General features: G+C 41.2%; 1 protein-coding gene across 4 annotated transcripts in view; it reads right to left on the bottom strand.

Moving 5' to 3' along the window:
* Positions 1–16,176, bottom strand: part of EPB41L4B (erythrocyte membrane protein band 4.1 like 4B) — a 249,728-nt gene that overhangs the window by 73,392 nt on the left and 160,160 nt on the right. For all 4 annotated transcript variants that reach the window (XM_037889908.2, XM_043540419.1, XM_037889909.2 and 1 more), the window contains exon 18: positions 6,250–6,375. In XM_037889908.2, the coding sequence (XP_037745836.1) occupies positions 6,250–6,375 (126 nt within the window). The remainder of the gene's footprint in view (positions 1–6,249; positions 6,376–16,176) is intronic.

Raw genomic sequence — 16,176 nt, 5'->3', positions numbered from 1 at the left:
TCTTTCCTGTACCAAACTCATTTTCTCTTGTGCCCTTATTATGATTTCCAGAAGTGAATAAAGCACTTAAAAGCCAAATCATATAGATAGTATTGCAATATATTTCCTTGCGGCAGCCTTTTGGGAAAATTTGAAAACCACATACATCAACTTCTTTGGGCACTGCAACTTTGAAGAGTCTTTATAAATAACTGACAGTTTAATTACTCCTTAAAGGACTATATGATGAAAAGGCAAAGGCCAACCAAAGATATAGTTAGGAAAACCACTGATGAGTTTCTCCTCAGCTGTACTCCTTTGCTGCCTTAAATAATGTGTTGATCCAATTTTTGTTTGCATTTGTTGCACACAGAACAAAATGTAGCATGAAATACGATCAAAACACATTCTGAGATACATCTCCAATGGTGCAATATGTTCCAGTGGTTCTAGGCAAGGCTAGTTAGCACCGTTCAACTTCACATCTTAGTTTTTTACATTAAGATTATATCCTAACCCACAGATGGCAATACACATCTCAGAGCAAAACTACGTCATTGGTATGTAGGTTTTTGTTTGTTTGTTTGTTTTTAAGAGGTAAGGGGGAGAGAAAAAAGAATAAGGTAATCTCCAGTAGGCTGAAAATATTGCATAGATATTAACTTGTGAACAAGTTTTAATACTCTCTTTGTACCAAATTCTAGCATCATGTTCAACCCCCAATGAAGTCACTGCCATATGATCCAAATATATTCTTCTAGGTTAGAGATAAGACATCAGATTCACTCTTGTTGTAATTTCATGGACTTTTGGGCCCCAAGGAGTTGGGACTGCCTATGGGGGAAGAGGAGGTGAAGTGAAAACTAATGGAGAAAATAAGCATCTATTGTAGAAGGCACACTGGATAAGAACACCACATACCGTTCCAGCCAAGAGACGAAAACCCAGTCAAGGTAATTCTAAGTTTGCACAGGAGTCTGTATTTAACACTAAAGAAAATCAGGATTTGCTTTGGGCCAAACTGGGTATGCATAGCAATCAGAGTCCTCCATCAGCTGGGCCATGAATTGACCACTCCTCTGATTAATCCCTCCATTTCAACACTGAGCCATGTAAACTGTAAGGGTTTTAAATGCTGCTGGAAGCTGGTCTTTTATATTCATGCAGCTCTTCGTTGCTGGTTTTATACTGCTCCTTCTTAAAATGAGCATGTGATCTGCAGTCTGTCAGCTATGAAGTGTTGGACGCCCATGAAGAAGTTTGAAGGGTGTGTTGCCAAAGAGTGCCGGTTTACTATTGCAATACAGACACTGCGCTGAGTGTTCTGTGGAACCCACAGCCTAAATTTCCACAATTTGTGTGGGTTCATCACATTTTTCACCAGTTCAGGTGTGCATCTGCACACACTCAGACGTACTCCACCACACCTTGCAGCTTGATTCTCAAACTAACATTTCTGTATGGAAATATTTCTCTCTTCACGAAATAAACAAACTCATTCATGTTAGTTTCTTGCTGCTCCAGAACTCTAACATTTATGCAGAACTGTGAGTAATCTGTACCATAAACAGATGAGTTTTAGATCTCTAATTCAGAGTCACAGCTTTGAGGAAGGATAAAAAAGTACCATATAGGAAAGAAATAAACAGCTCTTCTGCATGACTCCAGAATGGAAATTGAGTTCAAATCTCCCTTTTCAGCTCCTATTTCAAACTACATTGTATAATTTCCTCCCACTACTTATGTTTGAAATTGCAGAGATTGGAAGTATGTATTTCAGTGTTTCTAAGGCACCTGTCCCCATGGTATCTAGTTGCCATGAGTATACTGATCTGAATGAATCAAAAAATCAGCATTTCCATCCCCAAACTCACTTCCCTCCGCCTTTCCTCTCCTGCATCTCCCCCCCTCCTCCATTGTCAGGAACTACTAATGAAGAGCTTCCTGTTCTACTGACTACAGTGGGTGCCTTCATGAACTGGTCATTTCCTGATGGTACTGGTGTCCGGTATTTGAAATATTCCTTGCTTTTCAAATGGGAAATTATTACAAACATTACAAACAACAATGAAATAGTTACTTTAGATAAGTGGAAATTTTTTAAGGGCACCCTCTGGTACCAGTTCCAGCAGTGTCCCATTAGTGAAAATGTTTCACTGATGCTTCTGTTACTAACTGGACAATGCAGATGTCCAGCAAAATCTCCTAAAGTACAGTACATTGATGGGGAGCTCAAAAAGGTAAAGGATCTTTTAGGACTTTTTAAAACCAACCTCTGATAGGTGTCAATTTCACTTTAGATAAAGAGTGCACCGTATGTATGCAAGTGAGAGAGACCAGCTCTGTTCTTTCTGCTTCTAGGATAAAGAACTTCTCACCGACATGTAATGTTACATAGTAAACAGAGAGAAGAGGCACATGCTGTAGATGACAAAGACAGGCTGCTCTTGCTTGAAATCTCTGTATAGTGCTGTACATTTGTCCTGTGCTTTACAGAATATAGATGAGATATATTTCCTGCCCCAAAGAGCTTACCATCACAATTAGAGAAAACATTGGACAACAGATCAAAAGTAGGAGGAGACTGGGGTTTGCGAATGATGAGAAGGAAGGAGGTGCAACTTCTTAAAGATGTGGTATTTAAAAAAGGATTGGAAGGAGATGAGAAGGTGCATGGCAGAGGAAGAAAGAGATATGGTTTAAAGTTTATTGGACAGTATGATAGATGGGATGAAGCCAAGAGTAAGACTAGGAGACAGAGAGAAGTAAGACAATAGGCTTGGGAAGAGCACAGGGAGCTGGAAGGACAAGACTGCTGTCCAAAGTGGTCTGCAGTAAAGAAACGGTCACTCTTTCCCTGCCCACTTAAAGGATCCTCTAGCAGTAATCTTGATTCCCACCTCAAAGAGATCAAAATTATCTGTAGGAAGGCGGAGAGGGGAACCATTGCTGTAGACAGCACTAGTCTGGCTGACATATTGGGTAGTCAGTCTGTGCTACCCTCTTCAGAGTCACCTACTGCCCTACTTCCCTACCCCCCCCCCCAACCCTTTGGTAAGGAAGAAGCAGCAAACTTGTCTCTCCCTGTTTAGGTGGGAAATTAAGTGATCAAACAACACTCAGCCGATTTTCCCTTCTCCTAGCAGGAGAACAAAAGGCCATTGGCAAAGTATACAGATGCAGTGAGCAGGTAGCTTTTCAGGGAAAAGTGGGTGACATAACAGATGCAGTTTTATTGCATGCCAGACAGACAGCTTATTCCCCAGCAGCACCACCCGTCCCCCTCCCTGCTGGCTTTGTCTCTAGGTGGTGGAGGATGTGCTGCTCTCTAGCTCCCCCTGGATGGGTAAATTCCTATGCTGCAGATCTTCATCCATCTATGGTGTTTACACTGCCCCATTACCATAGCATCTGTTCATCTCACAATCTTTAATTATTTTCACAATACCCCAGTGCAGCAGGGAACTGAGGCATAGAGATACCTCTCCAAAGTCACACCGGGAACTGTGGCAGAGCAGAAAACTGAACTTGAGTTTCCTCAAAGGCAAAGGCAACATCCTAATCAATGGACTATCCTTCTTAGGCAACCATTGCTACATGACTTTCAAGCTGCACTATGTCAATAGTCTTCAGCAACACATGCTACTTCCCTCTCTGTTTGGAATTTCATATGATCTCCTCTCATGAGGCCTGGAACACGGATGCATATTTAATCCACACTGAGTGCTAAAGTTTTTTGGGGAAATGTGTCTACATTAAGAAAAGACTAGCAGACTTACTTTCTTCTCTGATACCCGTTTACTACATAACTACAGTAAAAGAACAATGTTACAGAAATGTAAAAGCAACTCAGGATGATGTAATTTGGAAAGGCTCTGGGGAGTGGGCGGGGGAGCAGATCAGGAGAGATGGAAGAAACATGTTTAAAGAATTTTCTGTGTAGCTACAAACAATCAGAATCACGAATAATTCTTTACTATGAATATGTCAGCACACAGCGTTAACATGCGTATAACATGTTGAACATAACTGTAAGCATAGTTGGAGAAAACGCAAATACAAGATGTGTTGGGCAACATCCTTGAGAAACAGACACAAAGCCATGGTATATGCCTGAAAAAGAATGGCTAGATTTGAGACATTCAAACAGGAAACATACTGTAAAATAGCGCAGTAGTCATAACATCAGATTCAGAGAAGACCGAACTGTTTTTTAAAAACACATCATAAAATTTACACTGCCTGTTCTAGAAATCTCTAGCAGACTGAATAACCAAGGTTTAGCTGTCTTAGACTTCCATGGCTTTAACTGCATGAATTGCAATTTAACTGTCAGATGAAAACTCTGCCAGGGAACAACAATGAGAAATGTACAAAGATGGTTGTTAAAAGAAAATTCTTTGGTGGGCAAGTTGACCTGTCAGATGAAACAAAAACAACGAAGAGTCCTTGTGGCACCTTAGAGACTAACAAATTTATTTGGGCATAAGATTTTGTGGGCTATAACCCACTTCATCAGATGCATGGAGTGGAAAATACAGTAGGCAGGTATAAATATACAGCACATGAAAAGATGGGAGTTGCCTTACCGAGTGGGGGGTCAGTGCTAACAAGGCCAATTCAATTAGGGTGGATGTGGCCCATTTCCAACAGTTGACAAGAAGGGGTGAATATCAACAAAGGGAAAATTCCTTTTTGTGGTACTAACGAGGCCAATTCAATCATGGTAGATGTGGCCCATTCCCAACAGTTGACAAGAAGGTGTGAGTATCAACAGAGGGAAAATTATTTTTTGTAGTGACCCAGCCACTCCCAGTCTTTATTCAGGCCCCATTTGATGGTGTCAAGTTTTCAAATTCATTCCAGTTAATTCCAGACTGGGAGTGGTTGGGTCACTACAAAAAATAATTTTCCCTCTGTTGATATTCCCCCCTTCTTGTTGGAAATGGGCCACATCCACCCTAACTGAATTGTCTTTGTTAGCACTGACCCCACTACACACACACTTGGTAAGGCAACTCCCATCTTTTCATGTGCTGTATATTTATACCTGCCTACTGTATTTTCCACTCCGTGCACCTAATGAAGTGGGTTATAGCCCACGAAAGCTTATGCCCAAATAAATTTGTTAGTCTCTAAGGTGCCACAAGGACTCCTCGTTGTTTTTGCTGATACAGACTAACATGGCTACCACTCTGAAACCTGTCACCATGGAAGAAACAGATTAACAGAAGAAGTAAAATAGTGTGTATCCAAAGGAGATTATTAACACACACACACACACACACACACACACACACACAGTAACAGAAGTAGCTAATGACAGGATTCAATAACCCTCCCCCCTTGTATTTCTTTTCTTTCTTTCTTGTTATGGAAGATGACATTATCCTTATTTCACTAACTACATTCCAAAAGAATTACATAGGAATAGGGTTAGGGTTTCAAGAAAGTTTACCTTCAATAGAAGTAATAATATCATTACAATCATGCCATCTATTTGTGACATAGCTGAAAACAGCTATGTCATATGGATATATGTTGGTATTTATGTAACATAATTCATTGATTGTGAATGTGGATCTATCCATGAAAACTCTGTGAATTTGAAATAAATTAATGGAACATAAATGTTTTGAATGGATGACTGGAAAAACAAATGAGCACAAAAGTACATAGACTAACATTTTCACACCTGTGTGTCTAAAGAATCTCTGGAATCAATATTTAGACATCCAAATATGATGTTTATCATCTATAAATAACAGTTTCCATGTCAGATGAGGACTAAAATACAATATTTAATCAAAAATAAAAAATGAATGCTCAGCAAAATTCCAAACTGCTCTATGAACAGAAAAAACTAAAGGCTTTAGGGTTTGAAAGGATGAAGGAAAGTGAATCAACCAAGCCACACTTCATCTACTCAACTCCTGTTTTGTTCCCAACCTTTTGGCAATGAAACATTATTCGTCCTGAAAGCTCACATATTCAGCTGTAGCCAAAAAAGTACTGATGAACAGCAGATGGTTCAGAAATAATGAACTCTGTAGACACCCTGAAATCACAGCAAGTAGCTAGATGTTCTGATGGCCTACAGAAAGATCTAGAGCAATTTATGTCATTTTGGATACCTAAGGAAGATGAGACAACACTTCCCAAGGAAAGGGTCAGATTTTGGAAAATATGGAGTGATTTCACATGAAACATTATGTCCTCGCTAGCATTAGAAAGGGGAAATATAGAGGGTAAATTAAAAGGTATACTCACCTGGGCACCCACTCTAAAAGCAGCTTCTACTTGAGCTTTAAGGATGTTACATTTCATATGATCGGGTACGGAGGAAGGTGACACTGGCGGATGAAGACTTTTTTCAGAAACTTTCTTGTCTTCACCCTGCAGTTTACATAAAAGATAACATGGCAACATACATTAGGGGAAGAGATTGTATGATTTATCACAATGATCAGGTCAAATTTTACTTTGAACAACCAGTTTTAACACCATTTAGGAAAGTTTTCAAGTTCATAACCTGATAGAAAGGTCTGACAAGACAAATTATTCAAAAGACTTAACTTTAATCTATTACCAAGGTAATAAAGGCCTTTGAGGGAAGTGTGATACCACTGGGTACTCGGACAGACAGAGAGATATAGAGCATTAAGAAATATGTGAAAAGAGCCAGGACGTGGAGTGGGTTGTCCCCAAGATCATTTCCAAACCTAAAATTATATTGAAAAAGCAAAATATTCCACAGAAAGGGAAATTGGGTTGTAGGAGAAAGGGACACAGGCTCAATGCTCAGTTATACTCAAGCACCTTTATATCACGGACAGTGTAAAGGGGCTTGAAAGTGAATGCAAAATGTAATTTACATCCACTATAAGACCCCTTTACACTACAGGGATTTTAGTATAACTGAGAACAAGGCCCCCAGTCTTTGATTTTGGATCTCTCTGAATTGTTCTGTAAGAAAGAGCAGAAAAATCCAATAAGCTTAACACACACACTGATTCCTATTTCCACTGATTCTGAGGGTATGTCTACATGGCAATTAAAAACCTGTGAGTAGCCCATGCCAGCTGACACGGGCTCAGGGGCTGTTTAATTGTGGTATAGACCTTCGGGCTTGGGCTAGAGCCCAAGCTCTAGGACCCTGCAAGGTGAGTGTGACCAAATGCAACCACGTTTTCACACCCTACACACCATTGTAATAATCTTTGTATAAAATATGCCTTGTGAAGTATCATGTGAAACCTAATAACTTGCTGGTCAGTCATGGTGAAATGTATGTAGCAACTTTATATGTAAAGGTATGAACATAAGCTGAAATTATACTTGAAATGTGTTTGCTAGACAAGTCCGGAGAAGAGGTAAACCTGTTTTTCAAAGACAAAGAATTAGCTGATGCCTCTAGCCAGTTGTCATTAAAGTTGATTGGCAATCACTGGTCAAGTGGCCAGTCTTTGGCAGAGAAGGGGGAGGAGGGGCAAGAATGGATCAATTTGCATTTTAACAACAACATGGAACCTTTTCCCCCACAAGACTGCATGCCTCCATCCTCACAGCTGGAAGGAACTTTATCTAGGAGTAACGTACAGGGAAATGCATTTAAAAGATTGATTGGACTATAATTGGACCCCAGTTATTCTCTCTCTCTCTCAGCTGAGAAGACAAAGAAACCAGGCCTTTGGACGTTAGGAGGGGTTCTGACCAGAGAATTTGGTCAGCCCTATTGCTGGGAATGTTTGGTAAGAATTTCACTTTGAACCAAGTCTAGTGTGTTAAGTTTCAGCACTAGAAAGCATTTTATTTTTATTTCTCTTGTAACCATTTCTGACTTTAATGCCTTATACTCACCTAAAACCTCTCTCTTTGTTGTTAAATAAACTTGTTTTATTCTTTAATCAAAACTAATGCAGTGTTGTGTTTAAATTGGTTTGGTAACTCCAATTAAAGTAGCAAATGGTCATACATTGACCCCTTACGGGGGCAACAGACCTCTAATATCTGGACCATCCAGGAGAGGGCTGGACAATGCAGAACACATGGTTTTGGGGGAAAATCTGAGACGGGGCCTATGTTGGGGAGTCACCCTGCAAGTGGTAACTGAGGCTGGTGGAAGCCAGAGTGTGACTGGAGTGTGCAGGCTGCAGCTATGTGTGACATGCATGTTGTTTGGGTGCTACAGCAGCAAAGCATTGTGAGGCACCCAAGGTTGCAGGGCAGGTGGGGACACAACCCCTCGCTGGATTGAGCCCTGGAATTTGATAGTGGGAGGGTCTCAGAGCAGGGGCTGCATCCCAACCCGGAGCGCCCACACTGCAATTGCACAGCCCCTTAGCCCAAGCCCTGTGAGTCCAATTCAGCTGGCATGGGCCAGCCGCAGGTGTCAAACTGCGGCATAGACATACAGAATAGCATGACCCACAGGGTAACTCCTTTTTGCACAAGGAAGGGTAATTCTCCAGCTCTGGATCTGAGAAATCCACAGCAGGACAGGTTCCACTGACAGGAATAATTTCAAAAGTGACCTAAAGATTTTTTTCCCTGGAATAAACTTTAGAAGAAAGCAAACAAGAACCAGCAGACGTTCCCATATGCAAACACTTCCCTTGCAGAAATCAAGAGGAGCCAGTCTCTCTCCTAATATAAACAATACTCAGTTTAAAGCAATTGAGCAGGGATGGGGACAATCTTGTAAACATAGGCCCTTAAATCAGCAGGCCATGATTATTTACAAGTTTTAAGGGAAGAATCAGACAATGGAATAGCAAGGGTCCACTCAGAGTTCCCCTCATCTTGCTGAAAACCAGATGAGAGTGGTAACCCCGGCTTTCCGTTGTTTTGACCACTGCATAGTCATTTACGACTGTGCAGAGCGAGTGTGAAATGCTACCACTCTCATCTGATTGTCTTTCACACCAACTTCATACTGCCTTCGTCCACGTGTGCAAAATGTATACGGTACGAGGCAGTAGCAAATCAGGCCCAATGTATGTCCTTAGTTCACCTTTGACAAGTGTATTCTGAGATGCAGCAGGGCATTTTATACATCACTGAAACTACCCTGCCCTTAGCCTCAAAAGTCTTTTTGTTTGTTTATTTCACCAGGACCTATGCCCCCTCCAGTTTATGGCCACCAAAACCTTGCTTGCTCACTTCATCGATCCAAAAACAGTCACATACAATATGGGATGTCAAGAATCTGGAGAAACTTTCCAGGAGCAGAACAACTCAACCTTGTGATTATATTGCCTTATAGAACTATTTGGTGAGCACCCGGAAAGAGGCCTCAGACTGTGCTGAACCCCATTGAAATGGCATAATATTTTCCACATCTAAGAAATGTTGATGCAGTTGCCTTGTGAACCTAAGCTACTGTGGTTTCCAGCTACGCTTTTGAACAACTGACTGAATATCATAATTTAATCCACCCTGGTTTGTTTATTGATTGATTGAGTGTATTTGACATGAATGTTAATCAGTCTTGCACCTCTATTTTCTGAGCCTTATCTACAATTGCTAATGGAAAAATACGTGCACATTTTACTTTGTCTCTTTGGCTTTTATCCCATGAAAACATACCTGAAAACAAAAAGTACTGCTTCTAGCTGGAGAATATACTGAATTGTAGTTATCTATTGAACTTCAAACAGAAATGTAATACAGGAGACAGGAATTCTAACAACCACTACAAAAAAAAAAAACAATCCAGGTGAAACACTCACTCACTGACATGGCTTTGCTGAGCTTCCCATTGACACTCATAAGTGGAGATACCATTTAGTAATTTGGACAGACAAAATCAACGAGGAAAGTGCAACCCCCTGATCAGCCAATTGTCTCATTAAGCAGATTTTCATTGCTTGAAGATATTTGAAATGCTGCTACCATCAGCAAGTTTACTCGTATGCACACTGCTCTCTAAAGGGAATTCAAGCAGCACACTGTAATACAATGACAGTTCTAAAAGGCATGTTAAAACCAATCTTTGTTTTAGGTCCTGAAACTAATTAGATGACATGATGATTTCAGTCACATTAGGTTTACCCATTCTATTTCACTGTACAACCAAGGGGAAATGATACTTAAAGACCCAGATGGCTTTTTTTACATTCAAACACATTGCCACTCTCCGCAGTTCAGTAGCCAGTAGCTGCGTCTGCATTCTCCAATGTAATCCTTACAGAGACAGGACTGTGGCCTGCTCGTCTATCCCTGTGCAAGCTACCTGCATCATGGGTCAAAGCAAGACTGGAGAGCCGCCTCTTTTGGGTATGTCTACTCTGCAATGAAAAGCCCGTGGCACCGAGTCTCAAAGCCTGGGTCAGGAGACGGGCTCCAGCAAGCACAGGCAGGAATAACTCTGAATTTTGATATCCCTCGCAGGGACTCAGAGCCTGGGCTCCAGCCCGAGTCTGAACATCTGCACTGCAATTTTTACAGCCTGTCAGCCTGAGTCAGCTCATCTAGGCCAGCTGCCACCATGCCAAAGGTCTTTTATTGCCGTGTAGACATACACGGTGGAGCCACTAATTCCTCTCTGTGCGGATGGGCAGAAGTGGGGAATGGGTAGAGTCTTGGCTCTGCCAACCTCACCTCACTCATTCCCAACACACTGGTCAGCAAAGCTGACCTGGGGCAAAGGAGGAAGTAACCTGCTACTGCTATAGTAGTAGGTGGAACAAGGGGGAACTCTGGCTGGTCTGCCCCTGGGACTTACGGCTGTGCACTACCCCTTTATTTAGGTCAGCTAATGTTACAATCTAATCCATAACTGCCGACTTCAAAATACATTCTGAAACTTAGAAGTTGTCTGTCAACCTGCAGGAGTGATGACAGATCTTTCTGCTACAAAACAGCACCTTCCATACTAACCTGTACTCAAGTAGTTGTTTAGCCAAAAATATTATATACATGAAATATGGTATCAAAGAATTGCCTCCTTGTACCTCCATGCTGCAAATGGATACATTTCATTGTAACAAGGTATCCTCTCCGATAATAACTTCAGATTATAATACCCTCAGGCATCTGTTTCAATTCATAATGGTTCTTTCAGGGTGCATCTAAGGAAACGGAAGCTCAGTAGACTTCCATTCTCCTCTAAGTATCATTCAAGCCTAATGTAGTTAATTAAAACAATAATGCCTGGCAGCAAAAAAAGGGAAGGAGACTAATGGAACAATCAGCTTTTTGTTGTTATTGGAATACTTTTCCATTGCTTTTCCTCTTTTCATACTCGTGAAATTCTGGCTGCAATGAAGTCAATGGTTGTTTTGCCGTTGACGTCAATGGCTTTGACATCACCTGACTTGGTCTCACAGGGCTTGGGCTGCAGGGCCATGAAATTGCAGTATAGACATTCAGGCTCTGGGACCTTCCCTCACATCGGGTCTCAGAGCCCAGGCTCCAGCCCAAGCCCAACCATCTACATGGTAATTTTCTAGTCCTGCAGACCAAGCCCCATGAGCCCAAGTCAGCTGCTCTGAGCCAGCCTCAGGTCTTTTATCGCATTGTAGACGTGCCCAACCCTGGGCGTGACATGAATAACGACATGAGTGAGGCCTCCTTTCTTGGGAGATAGGATTAGGGAGGTAAATGGATTTGCAGGATGGAAACAGACCATCTGTACTAGATAAGATACGGGGGAACAGCCAGGGAACCATTTACAATGGACAAGATAAAAATGAATAAAATAAGCCTGGAACGTAAGATGAGGTAAAGAGTAAATCATGCATGGTAAAGAGTAAATCATGCATGGAGTAAAAAGTGTGCTGTACAGGGATTGGTTCCTAGAAAGTGACCATGCCAATCCCAGAACATGTGATGCAATGTATAGTAGATGCAAGGTATTGTATAAATGTATATAAAAGAAGAGATTTGCTGCTTAACTTTGGTATGCCCTATAACCACCCCGTACACTGGAGTCTGAATAACCTCAGTGTAGCATTGCTGGATGCCAAATAAAGGAACCTGAGTGACATGACTTGAGTTGAACTGAGTTCTTGGGGAACCAAATGGAAGAGGTTTCAGGGGAACCCCAAGACCAATAAGGCCACAATTTCACCCATCTATAATTTAAAAAAAAATACAAAAATCTACATGAAAATAATAATACAGGTCTCACAGAAAGCAGATATTCGGTGTTAAGGTTGCCATGCCATCCTGGACTCATTCAATGGTAAATACACAGTTGTGGACCAGTTGTGCCCCCTCAGTCACATTGACTGGTGCCTTACTTCCTGTCTAGTCTAATTAAAAGAAAAGGAGATACTCTGCTACTCAGGGTGTAAGGTACTACTCAGTGGGAGTAGTAAGGTTCTGGTGGATGAAGTGCTGTCAATAAAGATAGGTTCTTTGTGTTCTCTAGGAACCACATTTGCTTAGTTTATGACAAAACACAAGATTTTAAAACTATCAGCACTGTAGAGCCCATATAATGTCAGGCTGTAAAAATGCAAGCTGTACTCCACTCTATTTTGTGCTTACGCATAATAAACAAAATTGTCTGTTAAGTTTCCAGAACCCTTATTGCTTACAATGGTGAATGAAGCATAACAATAGCAACTGTATTCAGACTCTGTACCAGGTTGGCAGTTATTAAAATCCCATCTTGATGTGTAAACTCAGCACATTCAATATGGAAGTCACGAGAGAAGTATATAAAGATACAGTTCTAGCAACCCTTGTAATTTCATCGCGAGTCTCATGATATTTGGTGTTCTTCTGAAAGCCCCAGCTACTGGATTCCTGTGAATACAAGAGAATATCGGCTGTCATGTTTTTAGAAAAGTAATCTAGTTTGAAAACGTGAGCTGAGTGCACTCTGTAGGGTCAGAAACCAGAAGGCAAAGTGACCCCCAAAGTCATTAGCAAAAAAAAAGAACCACACCTCATGATCTTCAAGACAGACTCATGATCTTTGAATGGGTGGGTGTGGAAATACTCGAGATATACTACACTAAAAAGCTATTTTTTTTTTTTTAAAATCACTATTACAAATGCCACCCTTTTGGGTAATTGTTGGCACGTTAGTTTTCCATGACCAACTCCATCAGTGGTGTTTGTTAGTAGCATGGGTTCACTTAAGTTTCATCATTCTTGCACGGATACAAAATCAGTTGTTTTTTTTTTTGAAGAAGGGAAAAATAGGACAGTTGCAGGTAGCATTTAGGTGAATGGTATTTGGTAGGAGTGGGTTGAGTAACCTCAGACTCACGTCACTTGATATTATTTTGTATTCATTTTTTATTATTGCGGTCCTATTGTTGTTTGGATTTTGTTTTTCCTCTTTAAATTTAAGGGGATTCAATCCTTCTTCTCTACTCTGAAAAGTTCATATGTTGTTTGGAACCAAATAAGGATAAAAACAGCAACTTCTATAGTTTTAGCCCTCCCCACAATTTATTTTTAATATGTGTCTTAGCCTATTAAGCTAATTTTTAATATGTTTATTTCTCGGAATCCTCCTTACGAGTAATAGTGCCTATCGTTACTAGGAAAAAAAGATGTTTGCTTAACTCATGTAAGCTAACAGACAGTAACAAACATGAGGCAAGAGCCTAGAGAAGACAAGGCAGTTTGTAGTTTTCACATGATTTAGCAGACCAAGTAAAGACTGTGAGGGAAGCTGGGGTTTATCAACCTGCTAACTACAAACCACCTTGTCTTCATCAGATTCTTAAACCATATCAGTTTCCACAGGCTAGCCAACACAAGTTAAGAACCCACCTTATTTTCTAGTGAAGGCAAGAACACATTCTGCTCCTTATTCAGCACAGAGATGCATCAGATCAGTTGACTGGTGTTTCTGTGATTCTTCTCTGTTTATCTTTTCTCACCAGTCAGGGGTCATTTGCTACTGCAGTAGCTACAGGCTTTGCTGCCTTGTAAGTGGCAGGCAGCTGCACAGCTTTAGTGTAAGGGCTTGGCTACACTTGCACGTTATACGGCAATAAAGCCTCCCAGAGCGCTCTACCTTACTCCCCGTCCACACTGGCAAGGCACGTAGAGTGCTCTGACTCCCTGGCTGGAGCGCTCCTGGTACTCCACCTCCACGAGAAGATTAACGGCTCTTGTGTATTGGATGAGACGCTGCAACTCCAGTGTAAACGAGGAGTTACCTTACAGCGCTCTGATTGACCTCCAGAAACGTCCCATAATCCCATTAACTGAAGTGGCCTCTCTTGTCTTTGTTGTGAACTCGGGAGGAATGCGGAAGTGGCCCTTTCAAAGCTCCCTTTCGGAGTGCCAGCTGCTTATCTGGTCCGAGAAAAAAACCAAACAGCTAATGTTTGTTTTGAGTGATTGAGAGAGAGGTGGGGGAGGGAGGAGGGTCTGAACTTACAAGACAGCATGCTGACACACTCTCAGCACCCCAAAATCCCACTCTCTCTCCCGCCACATACACACAACACACTCCACCCCGCCCCCTCCCCATTTGAAAAGCACGTTGCAGTCACTTGAACGCCGGGATAGCTGCCCATAATGCACCACTCCCAATGCAGCTGCAAGTGCTGCATATGTGGCCACGCCAGTGCGCTTGCAGCTGTCAGTGTGGACAGACTGCAGCGCTTTCCCTAGAGTGCTCTCCGAAGGCTGGTTTAACACAAAGCGCTCTACAGCTGTAAGTGTAGACAAGCCCTAAGTAACATCACTGGTGAGCAGTCAGTACATAGTGGTCTGCAGCAGTGAAGGACTGAAGAAGAGATGTTTGCAAAGAAACAGAAGCAGAGGAGAGAAAGGAAATTAAAATATATTTATGCCTGCAATATTCCTTTTCACCCTGAAGGCTAAAGATAATGTCACTGGTGACAAAGAGACCAATAGGCATCACAGAACTGATTTATGTTGCTCACCAAATGAATGGACAGTAATCATCACGTCAACTGGATTTGTTCTGCCCCTTTTCCTAAACCATTCTTCATTCCCATGAGATGGAGTTTGCTGTAGCAGACAATCAAATTAACTCCTAACCACTCAACCTAATTTCATCCAATTATTTTATAAAATTCACCTTTGTTTGATACCAAGCATGACAAATTTCAGCCCTAAAGCAGTTTGCTTGAAAAGAGAATTAACAACTAGAAAATACAGGTTCAAATGAGTTGTCAATTTAAATATAAATTTAGATATGTTGAGGCCACATTGAGGCCTTTGTGGTCATCTAGTCTGACTTCCTGAATAATATAGGCCATAGAACTGCACCAATTAATTCTTGCATCGAGCCTTGTAACTAGTAGTTTGCAGCCAGCATATTATTTGTGTGTGTTATATCTCTCTCTCATACCCCATGTCTGTCTTGTCTATTTAAATGGAAGCTCTTCAGGGCAGAAACGATTATATGTTTATAGAGCGCCTAACATAATGCCTGATCTTAGTTGGCCCCCTAGACACTACTTTAATAAATATGAACAATATTCAAAAGACAGCCAATCTTCATTTAATGACTCCAGGCAATGGCGAATTTCCATTGGTAAGTTATTCCAATGGTTAGTTAACCTCACTTAAAAATGTATGCTATTTCCAGTTTGAGTGTTTCTAATAAGGCTATTGGAAAATTCTTCTTCAAAGTTGTTGTTTTTTTAACTTTTATTTATTTTTATTTGTTTTTCAAAAAGTGTCTGTGTTGTGATAAATTTTGATTTTTTTTTTGAAAAATACAAACATGACAAAACTGAAAAGGTTTTGATTTTCAGCTGAAAACTCAAAATATGTCAGCTTTGGAAATGTCACCACAGTGCCACATGGAGTTACAGTTTATTTGCCTCAAGTCGCCACCCTCTTGTATGGGCTGGGATCACCCAGTGAACTTCATTGCCCATGATGCACTATGGACACATGACTCCCAGGATGCTCACCCTCCCCTTACCAAAAGGGAACCCAGCCTATAGAGGAGAGAGCAGGAGGCACACAAACTACAACTCCCATGAGGCACAGCAGCAGCATTTCTGAATTAACATATTCTGTTTTTCAGTCAAAATATTTCAGTTTTGCTTTTTCACCAGAAAGTCAACATTTTCCACAAAAAATACCAGACACACACACTTTTTCTGACCAGCTCGAATTTCTAACTTCTACTTCTAGCCATTGGAACTTGTTATGCCTTTGTCTGCATCAGCAGGGGTGCTTCTAGTATCAGGTATTTCCTCCTGGTGCGTATACTTCTAGACGGTAATCAAGATGCCTCTT

The sequence above is a fragment of the Chelonia mydas genome, chromosome 2, assembly GCF_015237465.2.
Source record: "Chelonia mydas isolate rCheMyd1 chromosome 2, rCheMyd1.pri.v2, whole genome shotgun sequence".
Lineage (NCBI taxonomy): Eukaryota > Metazoa > Chordata > Testudines > Cheloniidae > Chelonia > Chelonia mydas.
The sequence above is the reverse complement of the archived record's forward strand: the minus strand, read 5'-3'. Positions and strand labels throughout refer to the sequence as shown.